Here is a 25,102-nt window from a genome sequence, read left to right as displayed (position 1 = left end):
CATGTATGTATGTATATATAACATACACTTTCACTTTTAGAAATAAACCCTTGCTTAAGATCATCTACTAATAAATGTCAGTGCCAGAATCCAAGTCTGGATCGTGTCTGTCTGCAACCTGGAGAACAATGCCAGCATCTGAGGTCAGATAAGCAAAATGATGCCTCAAAAACCAGGAAATCCTTAAATTATGTTTATTACACTGTTAATGTGGACAGTGAAACAGAGAAGGGCGGAGCTCTATGATTAAGACCCAGGGTCTAGAGTCAGCCTGCCTGCCTTCAAATATGAGCACTACCGTTTAACTTCACGCCTGCATTTCCCCATCTGTAAAATGAGGAAAAAAATTATCTACTTTATAGTATCCTTGTAACTACAGGTAACTACATAGAATAGTTCCTGACACTCAGTAAGAATGTAACTGCATGAATGTAACTGCAAGAATGTAACTGAATGTAACATGTTAACTACAATGAGGAGGCGGAGGAGAGGAGGAGGAGAGAAGGTAGGACAGAAGCCGGAGAGGAGGAGGAACATCTTTTCAATATGGTCACTAAGAGAAAAGCTCAGGGTCTCCCAAATAACTTCAGTTATTTGGCTAATTTATTTATGTTAAAAATTAGTTCTTTAACAAGGAAATATAAATTATTAATGTACAACAGTTCTGGATGTTTAAAAATATTCATGTATTCGTTAATTAAGTGATCATTTACTGAGCTTGGAATAAAGTATCACATTAGGTATAAAGCAGTCAAAGACGAATGTGGCATGCATTTTTATCCCAAATTCGTGAATATACTACAAGCAGATCTGAAACACAATTAATTCCTAAACTCCTTTTTCTGCTTGTTAAGAACAAATGGCAAGTGGTAGCGCAGCACATACACCACAGTCTAGCCATGTGTGTTGACGTGTATTTGCAGAATGTCTTTTCTTTATTTAAATCTCAACACTTCTGTCCTTTCTTAGCAAAACTTCCAAGGGGGAAAAATGGAAAGAATGTAGCTTAACCAAAAATAATATTCTTATCAAGGGATGCTGAAATTTCTACATCAAAGGGGAGAAGCCATCAAAATTAAATTAATGTATTTTAAATGCCATGACAAATACTTCAGAAAAAGAAAATTTAGACTAATGACATGTTAGAATTTTTGCAGTGTTTTTCCTATCAGTCCCACGTTTCCAGCAGACAAAACTGATTCACTGTTCAGTCTGGTTAGAGAAAAACAAAAATAACACTTTACATACCAGTATAAATATATGGAAATGAACACATGAAGAATGATGTTACTTTGCCATATTGGCTCTCCATTATACTATTACCTTCATTTACTTTAAAATTGGACATAATAATAAATTAAATCAGAAAAAAAGTTCTGGTTTTTATTTTAAAGACCCTCGGATTAAAATTTGGGGGCAGAATGAAGGGAGATGACAAATCTTAATGAATCTGAGTTTACAAAAGATTTCATTTAAGTTCATTTCTTTTTAGGAATGCTATTAATTTTTTTCAACTTATCTGTTCCTTATATTAGAGAACTAAGGGTTTATAAATAGTGTAAATTAAAAGTAAAAAGCACTGGCTTCAGGACTAGACAGATTCAGATCCTTCAAAATCCATCACTGAATAATTGTGTGGTCCAGATTGTTGTGTAACTACTCTAAACCCCAATTTCCTCACTAGACAAAACAGGGATAAAACCCACCTTATAGAGCTGATGGGCTGGTGAAATAAGACAAAGTCCAGAGCAAATGAGGGCTTCTTTAAGGTAATTTTTGTTGTTGTTACTATAGCTTCAAATGTAAATTACTCTTAAATTCTTGGGTTAAAAACTCATTTAGGTTATACCCAGTAAATTTCACATTTTTTCCCTCCAAAGACCATTTAACTTTGTCACAAAACACCATACAATTAGCACCATTTGCTGTTTTAGACACACATGCATACCCAATAGCAAGATGGTGTTGCATTTTAATCCAGCACTGTATAAAAAGCTTGAACAGTGCTTCTTGCCCAGGATAAAACAAGAATTTTAGTCCTTTCAAAGGCTCTATATTTACAAACTTTTAGTTAAAGGAACAAACATCTAAAAGCTGTTATTGTACCAAAGATAAAGTATTTGAAATTCTTACAGTAAATAAACTTTATGGTAAATGCAAAAACATAAGAGTCACTCCTTCTATGTAAACTTCTCCTAGATAATATACATTAAAGTCTCAAAAAACAGACACCTTTCTATCAGTTGGCTGTAATACTGTACCATAAAAGTAAACCCATTTCTATGGTAAGAAAAACCTTTTTTTTTCATTTTCACAAGCAACGAGCACTAGGAAGAATTCCATTCCATTTTCAGATAATTCCTCTTAAAGGGTTAAGGAATATTTTCTTTCTTTCTGGCTCCCTCCCTGTACTGACACCAAGTCATAATTTAACTGAGGCTTTCTTGAGAGACAGTAGTCATTTCCCTTTCACTGATCGCAAGCCTGCAGATGAGTCAACCTCATTTCAGTCTCAAGTTAGAAACCACAGAGGGAAGGATTATGTTTTCATCATTTATATAATAAAATAAAAACTGATGAAACAGGCATTTCTGCTCTTGGAGACGTGAATTGCACAAAACAGTATCTTTCTGATTACCAGAGTCAAAACAGAGCAACAACAGGCTCAGTTATCAAAATTCTCATCTTTCCATCAACCTAAAAAATATACTCGTAAATGTAAGAAATTATCAAAGTTGCTGATATGACTGATTAAAAGCAGCCTACCTTAACACTTTGGACATGAACTTGATTCAGCAGTCTTACAAATATATACCTGCAGCAGTCTTACAAATATATAAAGATCAGTAGTCTTACAAATATATACCTGCAGAATGGTGGCCTTGCAGGCATGTCCCACAATAGTGGTGTTCCATCAAATACACACTTGCTGATATCAGATATTTGAAAGTGACCCCCTGAAATACACATTGAATACCTATTTCTCTATGTTCTCTAAAAGTCATTCTTATTTTAAGACAAAGCATCAAAAAAAAAAAGTGCACGGTGTACTTTTTTATACCCTTTGACAGAAAAGCCATCATTTTATAAATTAGGATGTGATGCTGTATTTAGTGTATATTCTTAGTATATTTCATTCTTAGAAAGATGAAAGAAGCATTCCTTAGAAGGACAATTCATGTATTTCACAATTATAATTGAAGGTCTTATCAAACTGTCATTAATTTTATTATTTTTATATATAATTTTATTATTTTTACCTTAATTTTGTTATTTTTTACAACAATTTAAAACATGGAGAAATAAAAAAATATGATTGTTAAAATATTGTATTTAAAAGAACAGTTAGAAGATAAAGTTAATACAATTTCTCGAGTACCGGTTTCAAAGCTTCCTCTCTTGTCAATACCCTGCATATATTCTACTGCTCTGTTAATACAGGTCTGTATGTGACTGTTTCACGGTTTCTCAACTTCAGCACTGAAGACTTTATGAATTCAATAATTCTGTTACTGTGCACTGAGGATGTCCGGCAGGACCCTTGGGCCCTACCGATTACATGTCAGTAGCATGCATGCATGTCTCCAGACATTTTTGATTGGGGATGGGGAGGGGAGCATGCATGCTACTGACATGTAATGTCCCCTAGGGAGAGAGAATGTAAAACACACCCAACTGAGAAAGAACTACTCTATACCCTTGTAAACACTGTTCTCACCACCTGAAATAATTTCCCCCATCTCTCCAGAAAACTCCTGCTCAGTTTTCAAGACTCACCTTACTCGCTACCTCCAAAGTGAAGTTTTTTTCCTAGTCAAAGTTCCTTCCTTTTATACCATCTACCTTCTTGTTTTTCTCCTTAAATAAAAATATATATATGTTCTATTTTCCCCTCTAGATAGTAAGAACCTCCACCTTATTTATTCATTGTATTTTTTATTGAGTTTAGGTGTCCAACAAAGGTTTATTTGTAACTGATTATGAGCAGTCCATAAAAGCATCAAAGGGATAACTCTCCCATTTTCAAGGGAAAATTTGATTCACCAAACAATGTCTCACAATGAACAATATATAACCCTCCAGTTTTCTTGTTGTTTAGTATTGTTTTGCCTTTGCTCCTCGGAAATGGAAATTAAATGATATACTCAATTTTAGTAACCCAAGGACCTTGAAATATCTAGTACTTCAATATTTTTATTTGGTATTTGTTTAGATGTACATTTGAATCACCCATTAGTCTATATGTTTTCCCATGCAGATTCTTTTTGGAGTATGAACAGGTAAAACTTAAAAACATAGAAATATAAACCCAATTTTATACCATGAAGACCATATTTCAAGACTAGAAATGAAAAAGAAGGATGTAAATACTCTCATCGACACTGAACAAAAATGTCCAATTCAATTCTATGTTAAATCAGTATATAGCATCTCTCCATTATTTCAAGAGATGTCATAAATTTCTAAGGAAAAACTCAGAAAAATCTAGCTTAATTGTGTGTGTGTGTGTGTGTGTGTGTGTACAAAAATGCATCTAGATAATATGTATATAAGGCCACACTTTCCTGAAACAAAGCTGAATGAACTAGGATCCTAGAAATATCAAAAAATGGGAACAACAACATAATAATAGAGCGTCACACTCCAAAAGTCTGGAAATCACTGTCAAGGAGAATCCTCTAGAATTTTCTGTGGCCCAGGGCTTGTTTCCTAATTATCAGCACCTCTTGTAATCTGAATTACCCACATCATTTCTTCAGTCTTAGAATTGTTCTCTGTTGCCATAGTTTAAAAAAAAAATCTCAGCAGTGTCAATTTTTTAGTATTAGTCCTAAATTTTTATTGAAATTAACACTTTCAATTCACTGTTTTCCTACAAATAACTCAGGGTAAAAAAATGTTTAATTTAGTGTCTGTGGTCAACTCACAAGGCAAAGCAATTCATTAATCCGGAAAGTAACATACACCTGCACTGGACTAAGAAACGTCACAGAATAAATATGCAAATCCAATTTCCCCATGGTTGACAAGTTTCTATTATCAAACTGCTAACATGTTTATTTCCCCCTCAATAACTGGATTTTTGTCATGAATACACATTGAGCCCTGCAGTTATTAGCTGTGATGACTAGGTGACAGTGAGGACACTACTTGAGATTTTGCATTTGACAGATCATTGACACAGTCACATTTCTTTTTTTCTTCTTCCCTTCACTTAACAGGAATCATGCAAGAGGAAATGAACTGGAGCTATTAGAGATTATTCAGGTTTAATAGCACACATCCTTTTAGCTGGCGGTTAGAACAATACACAATGTGGCAGAGTTAAACAGAGGCATCAATTACACTCTCAGACCTGTTAATATTTTTGACAATATTTAAATAGCACATCCCTTCAGGGCATGGCTTTTCTTTGCCCTCTCAGTTACACACCTGTCAAGTGTTTAATTTGCCAAAGGGAAACAGTTTGATTTCTAACGGCAGTCTTAATACTGAAGAAGCAAATTAGAAAAATTAAACGTTATTGAAAAGAAGTAATGAGAAGGATCTGAGGGGAAAAGTAAGCTCATTTCAACATGGCATGTCAGCATCTCTCATTAATGCAACAATATGATCATGTTCTTCAATATACTACATATACCTTGAGCTTTTAATTATTCACTCCCTTTGCTTTTTAATTAGGGAAATGATGGCAGAGAAAAATTGCAGGCGTCAAATTTACCAGTAATACCAAAAAATATGGAGCCAGTAACTTGAACCTATCATGTATATAAAATTATACATCTTAAAACATAACTTAGGTACAAGGTAATAAACAAAACCTTGCCACTGATCAGATTTCTGTAGCTTCTGGTTTAAAAGCAAAAGCAAATGTCATTCCTTAGGTGCATTAATTAAATTATAAATACCAATAAATTAGCAATTGATACACTATATAGAAAATTTAAATTTAACATAATAAAGCCTAGAATATTTAATTTAAACTTTAAAATAGAAAATAGTAAAAGCTTTTGAAGTTTTACTCTAGCCATACAAAAATAAAAAAATCTGGTTCAATAAACAAATGAAATTGAATTAGCAAAGAATGAAGACTAAAGTGAAGAGTCACAACAACTGAGAAGTTATCAGTGGTTTTAACAGAAATTAAATTCTTAGCATCTAAGGACCAAGTTTCCACCTTTGGGGGAAAAAAAAATGATGTGAAAAAGGCTGCAGCATCAAAAAAGGAAAAGGGCTATGCCTTGCGAGGCCAAGAAAACAGAGTTCTAGCAAGTTACTGTAGGGAAAATGGAGTCAGTCGGGCTTCCTCCCCAGCCAGCTGCTGGCCCTGACCTGGTGACCTGCCGGTCCAAGACGATGGAACGCAGCGTGGGTGCTGTCCATCTTACAGATATGCTGTAAACACTCTTATGTAAGCACCGAGGCTGTGAGCCACCTTTGTCTTTGTATGGTATAAAAGGGTTTGGCCGTTTTATGGGGAGGGGGGGGGGCTGCTGAGACATATGGGGCCGCTGGCTGCAACCAGCAACGGTGCTGATTGTGCCCAATAAGCCTAAATAAATTAAGTCTACTTTGCCTTCGGCTCCACACATCTTCTTCCAGCTCCCAGAGCCGCGGACCACTTACCCCAGGACTTCTACCACCTGGGACAGTTACTCCACCTCTGTAAGCCACTGTAATAACAGAGTGTGGACCAGAGGGTTTCCTTGGTCCCTTTCAGTACTTGAACAGGTGATCAAAGAATCAAAAGTCCAAAGGCATGTAAGACATGCCTGCAGAATTCATAAACCTCACAGCTTCCTTAGTCCTGAAATACATCAGTGTCTACCATGAGTGTATCAGTAACATCACTACTTAGACACTAGGAGATTTGATATTATGCTTAGATTTCCAAGGAAGTTTCAGCTGAATCACGTAGAACAGAAACAGTTTTAGAACCCATATCCTACTTCCACTTGGAATAGTAACACAAGCTCAAAACAAGTAGGCCTATTTCTCTCCTCCCTTCAGCAGATGGGATAAGTACAAAAGCTATTCCCCTTACATACAGCTGGCTAGATAGGGAATTTTGACAGCTATCTCACTGGACTAGTGGTATTTCCTGACATACTTACTAGTACTTTCTGTTTCAACTTTTTCTCTCATTCTAATCCTATCTTCATAATACAATAAATAAGGGGACAACATCTGTTCAACTTCTTCAGTTTCTGAAAAACCAGACAACTTTCCACGCCATAATCACACTTATATTCAGGATATTGGTTTATCCAAAACCCTGCCAATCCATTCTGAAAAGGAATACTTAAAGCCAATCTTGTCAATAACTTGCAAAGGGGACAAGCATAACTACATATAACAACAAACAAAACTGTTTTTCTTAATTCATGATCACGACCTTTAAAATCATTAAGCATAATTTCACTGGAGAAAAATATTTTTAAAGATTCTTGATTTAATTGTTTGGCTACCAAAATATCTAGACTAAGAAGTTACATGACATTAAAGAAATTCCTTCTCTATCGCTATTTGTTCTTTTTGCATTTAGCATATTTTCGAAGGCTTTTTTTTTTTTTCTAAATTGGAGCTGTTCTTTCACTGAATTATAAAACTCATCTTAAAGTTTCCTTTTTAACCTTTTAAGGCAGAATATTTGTTAGCAAGTCATCCATAACCATTAAATCAATGCTAAAATGTTAGAATGGGAATTAACTTGTACTGTGGGCATAGACTGACTTCAAACCTTGAGAGGATAACAACCCATTTTAAAAAATACATGTTTTAAACTTGAGAAAGTATTGATTAAATTAAGTTCAAAGAACATGTGACTTCAGTTTTCATTCTGTCATTGTGATATGTTTCAGTTTTAATATTAGTGTTAGCAGTTCTTAATGCTCATAATTTTTAAAGAAAAAGAAAACCACTGTGTTACATTTGGAAATTCTAATGTTTATCACCATCTGATGCTGTCACGGAAGCAATTGCTACTTACGCTGCTCTAAGAAGTGAGACTTGCAATTCCTCTAACTGATGACAATGTAATTATTCCTTTTACTGTCAAAACAGAGGTGATTTCCCTTCCTCACACACAATTACACATGCAAATCCAGACACATCTGAAATCTTGTAAGTGTACCGAATGTCTGAATCTGAATGAGCAAGATCACAGGAACAATGAGCCTTAGTGAGGATGGAAACCAAGTCTACAGCCATCCACCCTAAACCTATTTTTCTCATTCCCTTCTGTAGGGGCTCATTCTTCAGCTTTCAACACAATGTCATATCATCTACACTATACAGCAACAACTATTACAGAAATAACTGGGGTGGGGGAGCAGGAGCCACAGTGAATCTGAATGTCTTCTTTGGAGGTTCAAATGACTTCATTAACTCTTCAATAACACATACAACAATCCGAGATCTATACCATGCGTTGAACGCCTGCTTTGGGTGAATGATGTCGTACCTGGTCTTTCAGCTGCTGTACTGAAGTCTGAAGGTTCAGAATCTGACTGAAGAGTGGGCTCTGCAAGACTGACTTGAGAAGGTTCAGTTTGTCTTCATTTGCCACATCCCCACGTTCTCGCAGCTTGGCCTGCAAGCGCTCTGCTGCCTGCAGGGCCCGATTTTTGTCTGTACCAAAGGCAGCATTAGTCAATAATGGGAATCAAGCCATGCTTACAGAAATCCTAAAATGATTCCTTTCAAGAGCATAAAATTGACTCAGGAAAAGAAAAGAAGGGACTGTAACACGTCACTCTAAAGTTGTACGTTAAACCTTGAAGTCTCCTGTAAGAAAGTTGGTTTGAAAGCAGGGAACTGGTTGCAGTGTATGCTACACGCAACTAATTGTAAAGTACTGAAACTAATTCAGATCAAGTATATTTGAGCGCTAAGGCCAGCTATTTCAACTTTATAATAAAAACTATTGAAGACCAAATGGTCTGTGATCTCGCAAATGCTGGTATTTTCACCTTTAAAAAAATGTATTTACATATAAGAAAAATGAGAAATATAACTAACAACTAAATGAAGGCTATTAACCCCAAATATGACAATTTCATATATTAAGGGGCAAAGTATTCTATGCTTGAGAATTTACTTGACATCACATTTTACTTGAAATCAATACATCACAGTAACACATATCCCTTCAAATACAAGACTTAATACTTTGTGTTTTTTCCAAAATTTAAATAGCAAATTTACATATAATTTACAACTAATATAATTCAAATACTAATTGATCGCTTTATGTATCAGGCACAGTTATAAAATAAATATTTTGAATAATCCTAATATTATATAATAATATATATAATAATAATAGTAATAATATTAAGCCTAGCATCTTACGTGCATGTTACACCAGTGAGTTTTTGCTAGAAATAGTAATTTAAAACATCTCCCTAGAACTCTCTCTCTTTTACTTATAAGTGAAACCAAATTTATTTATTTTTTAATAGAGACTGTTAAGGTATGTGTTATGACAGATTCGTGATGGTAACAAATTTACCTATTAAAATATATTTGCCATATCATACAGTAATCAAAGAATGGGAAATATCACCAGAGCCATTTTCTAAAACATTAAACGTGGAATTTCACAGAAATTGGGAAATTAAAACATTAATTAATGTTGACCATGAGTTCACAAACAGACATAAATGTAAACAATATTTTCTCATATGCAGAATTTTAAAAGCAAATAATGAGAACTTCAGTCTGGGTCCTATTTCCCATAGTATCTTAGAATACAAGTCTAGTATTAATTTCCCTGTCAGTTCTTGGAGGGTATGCAACTCAATAAAAACTTACAGAATAATGGTTAGAAAGTAATGATTTAAATAATTTTATATTTCCCCTTTGCTTTCCACTTTCTTACAAGGAAGTTTCCCTATAGGGACTAGTAGTCTTTTTGGTGTGGGATTTCAGTATAAAATTGGTGATGAAGGAAATGGACACTCATGCATTTTCATTCCCAGCACAGTACCTGGAACAAATCACAGTAATGATCCCCATGGTCACAAAAACAGCTCCTTTTCCTGCCACCTACTCTCACCCTATCCCTCCAAACCTGCAGCTGTCAAGACGCCAGTTGCACTCATCAGGGTGTCAGAGAGAGAGATCCAGATACCTCCCAATAATAAGTCCCCTGGACTAGGTGAGGACTGTGGTATCGGATGAGGGACACATACCTGCTATACCTGAAACTAGTTCTACAAACTAGTTTCTATAAAGAGCACTATGAAAAAACAGATAAACACACGAGCCTGGGAAATTTGACTATGTCAGCTTAAAAATTATCTCATATAAAAATTAAACTGCCTTAAATGATCACTGAAGGTTGTCAGCCTCAGTTTTTGTTACTGTTATCTTTGCCAACTTAAAACCAAGAGCTCAGTAGTATTTCACCTGCCACAGATAAAGTAAAAGTATGAATGACATAGGGAATGATCTTTTTTTAGTATTAGAAAGAAACTTTTGAACTTTCTGGTGTTATCCAGAAGCAAACATTAGCCAGAATTGGGTTCATAAATCAGAACTGGGTTGACATTAAGCTTTATTAAAACCCATTACTGGCAAAAACATCTCATATACTTTTAACTTTTGCTTATAAATGATGCTTTTTATAACATTCAGATGAAATTGTCCAAATATAAAAACACATCACCTGGTATAATGTCAGTAGATAAAAACTTTTTTAAAAACTATGTTACTATAGACAGAATCCTGCTATTTAGAAAATACCACATTGAAAAGATCCCAATGGAAGGTGTTTCAATTCGTATAAAAATAGAAAGGAATAAGGTCTTACCTATAGTTTCTAACATCTTTTCCGAAGTTCAGTGTTCTCCACAATGACAATAAACAGCAACTATAATGAAACCGGGAAGAAAAGAAATAAAATAGAATGGTTATGTTTTAGCAGAACTTTAAAATTATATTCTAAAACTATATACTGTAAAAAGCTCTTGATACTGCTACAGTTCTTTTGACCATTAAAATCTTGTTGATTTAACTAAAGATAGTTTTCCTTATAGGCAAGAAAAAAGTAATCGTTTTAGGACTAATGCAAAATTATCTTATCTTTGCAGATAATTCTTCCATAATAAGGTAAAAGGCACGAAATCTTTTAAATAAGATGGTAGACGTATCCAAAATATTTCCTTAAGTGCTCCTCAACACAGACCCCTGTAACCAATAACCTTTGGCCTCACTTTGGATTACAGCTCCTTACTCATAGTAAGGAGCTTACTTCACTCTGCATGAGAAATTCTGTGGGCAAAAAAAAAAAAGTTCGAATGTAAAAAGTATAAGATGTGATCCGGGCGTTGAATGCACACAGTCTTGTTTGTGGAGACAATACACACACACCAGTTAGAAATGAATTGTGACAATCAAGCAGTACATGAACCCCTGGAAGATAATACATTAAATCATGGATGAAAAAATAAATACAGGAGTGTCACATGGAAAATTTTTCAAAGGTTTTCAAAATACCCTCCTGACTATAATGTTCTCCTTTCCCACTCAAAACAAAAACCTTCTCAAGTCCCTCAACTCCCACCAATCTCATCTTTCTCTGACAATACTTATCTAGACTCTGAAATGTTGAACTGAGATCTCCTCTGACAATGTCCACATCACTAACCCATCTTTAATCTTTGCTGTCCAACAATGTTGCACAAAGTCTCCATCGTTACATCTATCCTTTGCTTTGCAGGAAACTGGAGTCATCAGGAAGTCAGTCAGTAATTCCTTCAACAGAGAAAAGGAATCTACAACCACATCCTTACTTTTCATCTAGAAGATGAGAAGGGATTTCTCTGAGAAGGAACAAGTACCCCTGTTATCTATTTAGGAGAAAATGCATTTGGAAACAATGAAAGTATGTGATAGATGTGAGCAGATGCATGGACCATCAATGTCTGCAATTAGCTCCAGGTAACAAGAGAGAACAGAACTTACTGATTTTCCTTATTCCACTTTAGAATATACTATTTAAAACATCAACTCCATTTCAAAGTCAAATAGCTCAACCACTGGCACTGGTGTCACAGCAAGAGGACACTGGCTCTAACCCAGAACTGAAACCTACACAGCACTGTGGTTCGAGCAAGGGGCCTACCATCTGAACCTCAGTTTCCTAGAAAACACATTTACTCATTGGGTATATTATGATAAGTGAGATAAATAAAATATGCCCATTTCCAGCTCATAACTATAAAATACATATTCAGGATTAATGCTGAGACCATGAGCATTCCAATGCCAGGTATTGCATGGTTCCATGGGGGAAAATACAGGGAAATATTAAAAATAGTCCTGTTTATTCTTACAGACAAGGAAACTGTAACATTCCTTCATAAAATAGCATACAATTAGTTCCCCCTCTTCCCCAAAATTATTACCTCTGACAATTAAAAAATAAAAGTAAAGATACCCCACTATAAGGAAACCAGGTGTATTTAATTAAACTGCCCAGGAGGACGCATGATAACAATGAAAGAGCATGGAATAGGGAGTGTGCTATCTTGAATTAAAGTTTCAGCTTGACCACTTACTCACTATATCTATATGCCCTTGTTAAGTCGCTATCTTTTTTGAACTTGAAAATCTCTAATTACAAATAAATAATATTCATAAAGTTTGGAAAAGATCAAATTATATACATGAGTGCTTGGTATGCACACTAAAATTTTTAGCTCTATCCTCTTTCCTCTCTGAAAAATTAACTCAGGAAGCTAGGCAGTATTGCGTGGTGGAAGGGGAGGTAGACCATGGATTTAGCGGATGATGACTGAGGAGGAGTCTGTAGGCAAAGCACAGAGGAGGCAGTTCCCAACTGAGAAAAACACGGTCGTAGAAGAGTTCACCTATGAATCAGTCATGTGGAAATAGAATTATTTTTGTTTTACCCCAGAGAAACTCTTGTCATAAAACAAATAAAAAATAAAAAAAATTAAAAGGCTTAATTCAGCTGCAAGTCACTGACATTAGGTCCCAGATGAGAATTTTACTCCTTTGGATTTCAGTGATAAAAAAATTAGTTTCACAGTTTATCTTCTCTGCTCTGATGTCCCAAAAATAAATACATGGCTTTTTTCAGGTTGTCCAGGAGATTTCACCATAAGTAACCATGACAAAGAAACAAGAAGTGAAAAAAAAAAGTGTTCTCTTTTATGACCTATACCCCTATACCCTCCCAAGGATTCAGTTCTAAGTATAAAGAAACTTATTGGTAATCACAGAATTTTTGAGACGGAGATATGGCGTCTACTCACATCAAATTGTAGATATGAATAATCCTTCTCACTCTTTAACCACCCAACCATCACTCTTTCCTCTTTACCCACCTCTACACTATATGGAAATAGAAGGGTATGTGGGTGATAACTGTGGGTCATGGCGAATGGGTAAGATTTTAAAAAGATCCAATACATGTCAGAAGAATACCAAGTTCCAAAGGTCTTTCTGGGCAATTCCTGCTATCAGTGAGGATGATGAATCAGAAGGGCAGTAAACAGAAGAGACATGGATACAATAACAAAGCAATCGACACTAATGGTAGGGCAGAAATAGTACTAATAACAGCAAACACGCAGCACCTATCACATGCTGACACTGTTCAAAGCATATTATATATACAATTAAGTCCTTTAATCTTCACAGAATCCACTGACTTTACAAACGAGGAAACTGAGACACAGAAAGGTTAAGTAACTTGCCCAAATTCATACCACTAGTAAGTGATGGAGCCAGGATTTGAACCCAGGCAGTTTGGCTCTAGTCAATTAACAACTTCACTTCTACAATGTACTGCCTCTCCATAGGGAAGAGTTTTTCACTTCACCATTCTCTTTCCTCTTTCCAAGTTAAACATTGTGTAGACCCTGCCCTAGACAAGGAGAAACTAAAGGGGAAACAGAGATACAATGTGAATGAAGTCTAGGGAAGCAAACTGAATTAAGTCTGAAGCGGACTGGTGTCCACAGTGCAATATAGCCAACAATGCTTACAAGGCATGAGTAAGTCAGAATTAAGTATTTTAGAAATGATACGTAGCTTTGTCAAAGAAGGATCATTCATAGTCACCGTTTATATAATGTTCTCATATATGGTTAAACAAATCACTTTTAAAAACCAAGATTTTAAGAAAATTCCCAAGGAAAAATTGTGTCCTTCTATTAATATTCTAAGTACATTAAAGAATATGGCTGTTATATTTCAAGATACTAAATCCCTCAACGCAATGAGATTAAACATATTCAAACAGTATAGAAAATACTAGTTCCCTTCTAGCCACTGTTCGTGCACTCTGCTTGTAGCCATACCATTGATTTGGTTATAACTGAACTTGTCTGTTTCAGTAGTCATGGAATTCCAAATTCAATAATGATCAATGAACGAACTATTATGCCGGACAAGTGCCATTTACAGGCATTACATCATGGGAGCAGGGACCCTGACCACAATGCCCTCCACTGCCTGGTCCATCATTCTCTCACTTTCCAGATAAAACAACACAGGAAAGGAGAGGCTGAGGTCTTACTCAAGGCCACACAACTAGGAAGCCAGTGAACTTACATTTGAATCCAACTCCGCCTGATTTCAAAGCCCACACTCATTCTTCTATCACCTACCCCATATTTTCCATACTGTCTCAAAAAAAAAAAAATCATGTGGTGGAAATATATTGTTAAATGAAAAAAAAAGTGCAGGACAACATATTAAATTACAAGTGTGTGCATAAAACTGGAGGCAAAGGTTCGTTAAGTAAAATTAATATGTGCCTAGTAAAGCACAGATGATTTCTGCAAGCTTTCCAAAGCCTAATAGTGGGATGTGGGAGGGATGGACGGACATTAAGAGAAATATAGTTTGCACTGCATTTCTTTTGTGTGTTTTTTTAAATATATTTTGCCTCAATAGAAGGTTATCAGATTTAGCAAATAGAAACACAGGATACCTTGTTCAATTTGAGTTTCAGATAAATGAATAATTTTGTAGTATAAATATATCTTATGCAATTCTTGGGACATACTTATGCTAAACACTAAATTGTCTATTATCTAAAATTCAAATTTAACTGGGCATCCATTATTTTATCTGGCAAGTCTACTTATGTATATTAACTCAGAAGAAAATCAAATTTTAAAAATCATTTTTAATTTAAGGCCTTTACGTTTCCTGCAAAACTTTAATATAGTGCCACAGTTGCCAAATCCTTTAGAAATTTCTAAAGATTTTAGCTGTAACTATATGATTCTCCAAAAGTGGATGATAACACTAGCTTCGGCAGAGCATAAAAATCAAACAGGATATTAGTTTGTTTAGAAACAGGAATTTATTGACTAATCATTTTACTTTTCAACAAGTTGTACTGGTAATTTGTTGGCATAGCTATTGTATAGTAGAAAATCAGTGCTTGAAACATAAATCATTCTTCCCAGTGCAGATTATATTTCAACTAACAAGTGAAATTATGTTTTGTGTTAAAAATAACCCAACTAAGAGAAACTGCCCCAAATGCATACAATTTTCTAGTTATCTTAAACAATTCGGACTGTAAAAGGAGTAACGTATTAAAAGAGCTTGCTGCAATGGTTGCGGCTTGTCGAAGTCGCTCAGCATCTGTTCTTCCATTTAAATTTAGCACCTGTCTCACTCACAGCTGCCTCAGCACTACCTGAAGTTAGCAGACAAGTGCAAGGCTGCAGTCAGTCACCTGCAGGTAGTTGGTCATCCAATCATTTGGCCATGACAGCAAAACTTTCACTTCCACTCATAATTCATATTCTAGGGTAATGTTACTGAACTACTGCTCCAAAAGCATAGAAACAACACACTACCCAACAGCACCATACCGTTATCCAACAGGAAACACTCAGCTTCTTCTTAATCTGTTCTTTTAGACGTCTTCCTCGTTTTTAAATGCTTGATCAAAAAAGCATGCGTGAACAAAATTTTTAAAGTTGACGTTTATGAATCTTTTTGAATTCCTTCAATAATCACAGAATTGATTAATTTTATTTTATTTCCCAAAATCAAAGACAATCAAATATCAAGTATCAATCAAACTTTTACAACATACTTGAAATACAGATCGATATAGTCTTGTTCTCCCTTTATAAATTGGAAAGATAAATTACCTGTCCAAATTGAAAATGCTGGCGGGTCACAGAGGTTAGAAAAGAACTCAAATTGTTATTTACTGATTCAACAACACACGAGTCGCCTACATGTTAGGTGTTAGAAAACAGAGAAATGAGAACACAATCTGGGAACTCGTGGGTCAAGCAAATGGAAGAAAAAAACACATAAACACACACTTAAAGTACAAGAAGACATGGCAGGGTGTGGAAGCCCAAAGTGAAGAGAAAGGAAAAGCTTCCTGGAGCAGAGACCCCCTGCAAAGAGTCCTAAAGAGCAGGGAAGAGTTAAGTCAGAAGGAGTGATAAAACTGCTCCCCACACAGAAGCAAGGGCACATCGTACCTTCTGAGCACTACTAGCAGTTTTTTTACCTGGATTGGAGCTGAAGGAAAAGGAAAGGCAGAGGCACAGGTAACGAAGTTAGAGAGGTCAGTCCAGGATAAATTACTGAGGGTCCTGTACGCCATTCTTCAAGAGTTTAGATATTTAATTCTGAAGTTTATTGTGACACACAGAGTAACATATTTACTTTGTTTAAGAAAGATCCCTCTGATAATGATGTGGAAGACTTAACAGCAAGAGAAACAAGAAAAAAAGGCCAGGTAAGAAGCAACTTTTTAAAAGAGAGATTAAAATGAAAAATAAACAAATATGGGAGACCGATTAAAGAATTAATTAAGAGCTATAAACAATAGGTAGACTGGTAAACTGGTAATGTAGACATAATGAAAATGAATCTAGCATGAATCCCAGCTGTCCTGCGTGAGTTATTGATTGGATGGCAGTACCAATTGCCGAGATAAAGAATATAGAAAGAATAGCAGGTCAGTGGTATGACTGTTCTAGAAATGAAATCTGCCCTGATCAAGAATTTAAAAGGCTGAATTATAGTACCTTATAAAGCTGCGTCAACTGAATCGTATCCCTCCAAACTTTGTATGTTGAAGCTGTAATCCTTGATATGATGCTATTTGGAGATATTTTATGGTTTTATAAAGAAAAGGTCTTATAAGACTGTGGGCCTGAGGTGCAAGGTTCATTGTCCTTTCAAAAAGTATACATATTCTTACCTTAACTGCAGAGTCCTTAAAGCACATATACTGGGGGGTGCCAAAACACATGTATACAAGTGGACACTTTGGTCAATGTTGCCCAAGCAGTAGTTTGCTGTAATCAGAAGTGTATGGATGCTGATGGTAACCACTTTGAGTACCTCTTATAATTACAAAGTCAAACGTGACTTGCATTCATCTTTTGTTATTAGTATATATTGAGTATTACAATGTTAATAGTTTTCCTTTCTTAAAAGGAATATGCACCTTTTGGGTACCTTCTGTTTACTAACTAGTTTTATAAAGACATTTTACCAGATTGACGGTCACTGCCAAAATAAAACAAACATTATATTTTGTGATGGTTTTGAGTTAAACTCCCTTATTTACTGCTCAGACCAACTATGAAGTCAATTTTATAATTAGACCCCCCCAAAAAAAACAAACAAACAAAAAAAAACATGTAGCTCACAGACAAGCTAGGATTTGGTTATGTAAAAATCAGTGGAGTGTCAGGGATTAAAATCTTGGGCTATTAATACTCAAGTGACTATCTGAAAGGCTGAACTTTCTTTTAAAAAATATTAAACAAATCAATTCTGTTTATAGTCCATTGTATCATGTTTATTTCCTTCTTCCTCAACCCTCATCCATATATATTTTTTTCAATAAGCAAAACAAACAACATATACATGTTAGAGAATTATGGATTTCAATATTTTATCTCCAGACTCATTTTTAAATATTTTCTGTCCATAATGTTCTTAGTACATCCCTGTAAGACAGGGGCCGTCAACTGTTAACTCACACCAAACATGGCGGGTGACTCGGAGAAAAGATTTAGCTTCTGAGAATGAAGGAAGATACAGCCTCTTGTGCTCCCTCACTCCCTAGTTAAATTCGGAGGAATTTAGGTGTGTTGGGCAGTTTGCCCATTTGTTATCTCAGTGTTAAGGATCAAGATGCAACAGGTCAGCATATTTCAGGAACAGAACCAGATGGGGGGCTCCTTCAAGGGCAGCCCTGGAAGGCGAACAACAAGGGGTGGTGGCCTCAGTCTCCAGAGGCAGCTAGCTGCTCACAGAGCACTCACTGCAGCCACTTTATTTTCTTGGGGGAAACCAAAAATGTGCAGAGGGAGTAACTTTATGCCACAGAATACTCAGGTGTAGTTCCTACATTGACAACTAATTCTCCAGAGAAATGACTTTGGGCTCCTGCCTCCTGCCCTTTTGCTCGCCCGGAATGAGGCAATTCTGCAGTGGGCAGGCGCAGGCTGCGTCCTTGGTACTTAGAAAAAGCAGGGATACTCAAAGCATTCCCATGGGACCCAAAACACAGCCTGCAGCTGCTCTGCGTGAGCACTTATCAACTGCAGGAGGAAGTGACAGTACCGAAGATACCTGTCATTCCTCCGCCGCCATCTCAGGGACTTTCATTGAGTCTGAGATCTCAGGGATGATACTGGGGCAGAACAATACACAGCTTTGTCAGTTGGGACTGAATGATTGATTCCTCAGGATACAGTCCTAAAGTATAGTGAATAGGAACAGCCATTCTAATACAGACAAAACTGTGGAACTGGGAGGTGGGAGTGCAGACTAGAATATTATAACCCTGCAGCTTCAGTGAATCTCCGCACCCAACTGCCTCAAATTCATGCTCTTCACCCAAGGTCATCTTCTAAGGCTTTTCCCTATAACTTAAAATAACTCTACTTCCACCGTTTCCTTATTATTGTTTCAAACTGTTTCTCCCATTCTGGAACCTTTTCTACAAAAATTACGGAGTGTCGTCTATCATATTGCCTACTTAGCTATCACTGAGCTAAAAGTACTACACATAATTAGATATTTTTTTCCTTCCTCATCAATCAGTGCCTCCTAAATTCAGTTTGCGGCTTTCGTAATTTCCCTTTGCTGAATTTGGACAGGAATGAAGTTTACAATCTTACTCAGAAAAAGACAAGCTCAAATTTCTGATAGGAAATCCTCTGGGGAAAGAATAGCATATTGGAGTGGCATTTAACATGGATGTTTTCCCCTCCCGTGCTGGGGTGACTAATGATCTGCATCCCCTGTAGGTTTAGTTCCAGCTCTGTTCAGAGAAGTACCAAATGTGTATTGAGAAGGGCTCATGAAAGATCACATTCTCTCGCACTCTCTAAGCCCATACTTTGTAATACTTTTCATGGAGCAATTCAGAACTTTTAAATTCAGACAGAAGGAAAAAAAATAATGCACATACTAGAAATTATTAATTTCAAATATCCAAAAGCATAACACAATTTTGTGGGCTTTTACTCTTTCTAAAACATAACTTGCTAGACCATATTTTACAGATGCAGAAGTAGAAGGTCAAAGAGAATACTAACTTCCTCAAGGTCATGTAACTCAGATCTTTTATTAAGCAATCATATCTCTATAGCCATTATTATGTGTGGGTACTGAAAAGTCTACATAATGAAACATCAACAATTATCTGAAAGTTTCAGCCAAAAGTAATCAAATTTGGCTGCAAGAGGATTTAGGGGCAAAGAAGAAGTTAGACATCATAGGCTAACAAGTCTTTCTCAATCAGATTGGGTGTGTACTCTGAGTAGATTCCCTGTTAATAAACTATTTAATTTTCCATGCCACTTTGCTGATTATTTTTTTTTTTTAATGCAACTGTATTCCTCGGGTACAAATGTACCACCACATGCAACCTTCAAGGGGAAAAAGTATCCAAATATATATTCACCACTGAATGTCTACAGTGTAGGCTTGGTTGTAACCCACAAATTAAAGCAATAATTTGTTATCTGACACTTTTAAAAACTGCTATTCAGTAACAACTAATAAACTGTATTTATGAATTCATTGCTATTGCGTCTGTTATAATAATGACTCTTCCAGAACGGAAAAAAAAAAAAGTCTCCGTGAGATTTTTAGGCAATAAACCAGCGGTTTTTTACTGTTTGAAATGAAACCATTTATGAAATAGCTTTCATATATTCCTGCCCTGTCTCCTTAAAAAGAGCATATACGCTATACTCACATGTATTTCCTTTAATCCTAGCAACAGCTCCGTGTTAGATACACCCATTTTCAAGTAAGAAAATCGAGGCTCAGAAATGAAGGTAACAATTGTAAATTCCAAAATTCAGTTTAGTCCAAAAACTGACACTTAAAGTATTAACTTATCTACCAGAAAAGACAGATGGAGAGGGAATAAGTTTGACGTATGGGAAGACACAGATAAACACACAGGGGAGGAAAGGAAGAAGAAATAATGAGGTGAGGAAGCTAAATGGGAGGAGAAAGAGGAAGCGGCAGCAAGATGTTTTAGAAAATGCTCAGAAAATTCCTCAGCCTTCACCAGGCTAACAGGAGGTGGAGCAGTGTTAGCTGAGGTTACAGATGCACTGGAAGAACTGACTCATCCCCTGCCAAAGGGAAATCTGATCTGAAAGGAGAATTTCAACTCTTCTTTCACATACCAACTAGCATAGGTCGGCATAGGTCTGGGTCAGTTTCCTTGTGACTCAGTGGTCCGAATCCCCATAAGATAAAGTATGTGAAAATGCTTAGAAAATGGAAAATGCTGTAGAAGCTTTAGGCATTATTATTAACAACAGTATTAGCATCATAATGGCTGACTACTGTTTCCTAGCTTTAAGAAAATCAACAGCAAAAAAATATATATATAAATATTCAAAAAACCCACGGCATTATTTCAGCAAGTTTTAACTCAGTAGTTAAATGCGTATTTCCCTAGTCATGGGACACAGGCAAATTTAGCATGAAGATACTTGCAGAGGATCCTTCCACTCTCATTTAAATATGTACTTTTAATCTAACTTTGTATTCGTAATTTTATGTTTTTTATTTAAGAGGACCATCCCAAATTCTATAAATTCCAGCCCAAATCTATATCTGCCACAGTCTATTACTGAAACATACGGCAAAGCAGAATAAGGACAGGTACCTAAATTCTGAGTTCTCGGGTTAGTAGAAAACGGTAATTACACTGCAACAGGATGTGCTCAATTCTGTGCGAGTACAGAGGAAACCAATGCTGTCACAGGGAGTCAGAATTCGGAGGAGATGTGACATGTGCACCATCCTGAAGGATGCTCCAGTTAGGAGAGGGTAAAGAAGAGGCAGGAGAGGCAAAGGCATCCCTTGTTAAAGGGAGGGACGTGTCCTATCAAACTAGACAGGAGCTAAGAAAGCAATGTTTCCATGGCTCCCTTGGGACTCTGCCCTGCAGGCAGGCAGAGCGTGTAGGTACAATGGGAAGTGGAGGAGGGATTACTAAAATTTATTTTCTGGAAAAACAATTTTGGCCATAAGGCAAATAATCCACCGAAGAGAGAAAAGAACTAACGATAGCACAAACAGATGTTAACCCAATCAAAACAATCACGTGAGCCTAGAGTAAGGCAGTAGCAAGGAAACAGAAAGAAGATACACTCATTCGAGGGAATCACAAAGATTCAGTGACCACTGGATGTGTGTTGGGGGCAGACAGAACGAGTAAGGGACAGCAGTAGAGGATGACTCTCCATGTTGCTAATCCAGGGAATTAGAGATATTGGGACAGTGTTAGCTTAAAGAGTAACAGCAGGAAGAGAAATGTCATCTGTTTTAAGAGGAAGGGGTGGAAACGTATTCTTTTTGGACATATTGAGCTTGAAATGCCACTAGACAATAGGAAATATTAGAATTTAAGCTCCATGAGGGTAGGAATTTTTATTGTCTTTGATGCTGTTGGTTCCTTTTTCTCAGAGGACTATATCCCCAGCACCAGAAATAGTGGCTGGCCCAGGGTAGGCAAAATAAGTATTTGTTCAAAGAGTGACTCAGTTACACCTGTGTATATAAAGAGGCAAGAACTTGGACATATAAAAGTAGGGAATTACGAGGTGTTACTGAAGGTAAAGCAGATTATCAGGAAGAAGGTACAGATTAACAAGAGGATCCAAGAACTGAGGCTAGAACGCTGGGCAACATAAACGCTCAAAAACATTACATTATTATATTATATGTATTATGTTATATTAATTTCAGAAAACAATTAGAAATAAAGATCCTTCACTCTTGGTCACTCTAAATAAGTACCACATTCATAAAGCACCTAGTATAGCCATTCCACGAGGCAAGGAGCTTATTTATTTAGCTGATACTAAACAATGCCTTATATGACATCACTTTCATTCCTATACCAATGTGAAAACAAATGCCTTATGGAAGGTAACCTTAATAAGATCAATTAAACATAGAAGATAAAAACACCTTAAATAGACTTCAAACAATTATCTGTGTGGTAAATTAAAAATCCTAGTGGAATCAAAAGCATACCAGCAAGTTCCAAGATGAAATAAAGGCGACACATGTGGAGATTACTATAGCCAAAAAATATATAATTGACCATAATCCTCTCATTTGCCTTCATACTAAATCAAAACTAATTCACCTTGGATCTTCTATTGATTAATTAAATAGGCATACACTCAAGAAGAAAATAAAATTTGTCTACAATAATAAAAGCAATGTTTTTCATAATCTATACTAAAGAATTACCAGAGAAAACCCTGTATTCTTCTGACAGCAAAGAGATGTCACTGTCTAAATCAGCTGGGAATCTTGTCAGTCACTGATAGTCTACACTGCTGAGAATCCACTGAGGAAAGTCAGCAAAAGAGATGACAATTTACATCTTGCTAGCAAGATCCCAAGTAGTTCAGATAAGGACAAATTACATAAAGAAAACCAAATTAATATGAACCTATCTGAACATGAACCTTAGCCATATAAGATAAGAATGGACCAATTTAATTCCCTAATTACTAATTCACAGATAAATGCAATAGGCTATACTATTTAGTTACCGTTTGTAATTCCATAGGACTCACTAGGGCCATCTTGACAACTGGCATTTTCTCTCAAAAACATTCTAAAAGGTCTTATTTTTTTTCAATAAGCATGATTATTTGCTTCTTAATTAACTCATCTACTATTCAACTACATTCATTAACTGTCTTTTATTATCATACTCAAAGGACTAAATATTAATATTAAGATTATAAACCAACTTTTATTTTTATAATAATCCAGAAAGCACATCTGGCTGAAATGGTGTGGATTTTTTTTCTTTTGCCGCTTAATTTAAATTAAGTGATCAGAAAATAGAGACAAACACATAAATGTTAAAAATGACCTGAAGTCTGACTGATTCCTGCCAGAATATTGTGTTTTCACAATATAATGATTATCCCTTCTTCAATTCTTGATATATCTGATGATCGTAGTTGTAACACATACTGAATGGCAATTATTTAGTTAAGTCAGGCATCAACTTACTCCATTGTTATCCAATTCACTGTATGATTGTCATACAAATATGTCACAAGCAGTGACAGCGAGATCTATCAAACATTAAAGAACTACAAAAAAATATGCAGATGGGTCAGGAGCATTAGACAAGCGGACTGAAAAACAAAACTTTGGGTTCAATGCTGAAACCGACTATGCTGAGCTTACACTCTTCACAAGATAGGATGCGAAAACTTGTAGAAAGTTGCCTCAATACTCATGTGACTATTTTAGACTTAATCACTTGATATCTTTGAAGATTAGAAAACTTTAAATCTCTTAATTTTACAATTACCAGTAGTGTTTTTTTATTTTAATATGACATATATTTTAAAAGTTCAAGTAACATTAAATAAGGACATTTATCCAAAAGGGGCATGAATTTAAGAAGACTGAAAAACACGGCCAAACACAGAAGTCTGATACACACTGTTGAAATAAAAAACAAATACACTACAAAACAATGGACAAAGCACAAGAGAATTCTAAACTACTTAAAAAATAAATGCTATATCCATATAATGATCTAGGACTCAGCAATAAATAGTAATAAGTTATAAATATAGGCCACATGGATGAAAATACAGAGTGAAATAAGTCAGACAAAAAGAGAGGACATACTGTACGATTCCGTTATTTAAAGCTTTACAGGACGCAACCTAATCTATCGGGACACAAAGCAAAATCAGTGTTTACTGGGAGATAGGAGATAGGTATGTAGGGGAGGCTGAATAGGATTCCCAAGGGGCATGAGGAAACTTTGGGAGTGATGGATATGTTCACTATCTTAATTGTGGGGATGGTTTCAAATGGCCTAAAATTCAGCAAATTGTGCTGTTTCAATATGTGCAGTTTCACATATGTCCATTATACATTTTACCTCAATAAAATAGTTAATCCCTGTCCTTAAGAACAGGATGGAACCTGAATGTCCTGATTTCAGCACCCAACAGATGGAGCTGACTTGGGAGCAATACAACCATCCATCCATCCATCCATCGCCATCCATCCATCCATCGCCATCCATCCATCCATCCATCGCCATCCATCCATCCATCGCCATCCATCCATCCATCCATCCATCCATCGCCATCCATCCATCCATCCATCCATCCATCGCCATCCATCCATCCATCCATCCATCCATCCATCCATAGCCATCCATCCATCCATCCATCCATCGCCATCCATCCATCCATCCATCCATCCATCGCCATCCATCCATCCATCCATCCATAGCCATCCATCCATCCATCCGTCCATAGCCATCCATCCATCCACCCATCCACAGCCATCCATCCACCCATCCACAGCTATCCACAGCCATCCATCCACCCATCCACCCATCCAGATTATATCAGAATAAAAAGGCATTCAGTGCTGTATTTTCCAAATTGGGAATAGGATGACTACTATTCTCAGGAAAACTGTCAATGGGGTAGGAAAGTGAAGGAGAGGTCAGGTAAAACTCCAACTCCACTGAACCCTACATACAGGTGAGGCTCCTCCAGTAGGAAAGAAATGCTTTCCAGAA

At 36.1% G+C, this 25,102-nt stretch overlaps 1 protein-coding gene across 46 annotated transcripts in view; it reads right to left on the bottom strand.

Moving 5' to 3' along the window:
- MPDZ (multiple PDZ domain crumbs cell polarity complex component) overlaps nucleotides 1-25,102 on the bottom strand; it is a 156,050-nt gene that overhangs the window by 120,211 nt on the left and 10,737 nt on the right. For 45 of the 46 annotated variants that reach the window (XM_081065699.1, XM_081065697.1, XM_081065682.1 and 42 more), the window contains exons 2-3: nucleotides 10,817-10,876; nucleotides 8,465-8,631 (exon numbers count right to left, since the gene is read on the bottom strand). In XM_081065699.1, the coding sequence (XP_080921825.1) occupies nucleotides 8,465-8,631; nucleotides 10,817-10,832 (183 nt within the window). In that variant the 5' untranslated portion in view covers nucleotides 10,833-10,876. Of the gene's footprint in view, nucleotides 1-8,464; nucleotides 8,632-10,816; nucleotides 10,877-13,742; nucleotides 13,767-25,102 lie in introns of those variants that run through there. The other variant, XM_081065684.1, reaches the window with a different exon arrangement.

Source organism: Rhinolophus hipposideros, assembly GCF_964194185.1.
Source record: "Rhinolophus hipposideros genome assembly, chromosome: 11".
Lineage (NCBI taxonomy): Eukaryota > Metazoa > Chordata > Mammalia > Chiroptera > Rhinolophidae > Rhinolophus > Rhinolophus hipposideros.
Note: the sequence above shows the minus strand (reverse complement) of the source record. Positions and strands in the feature narration are given on the sequence as shown.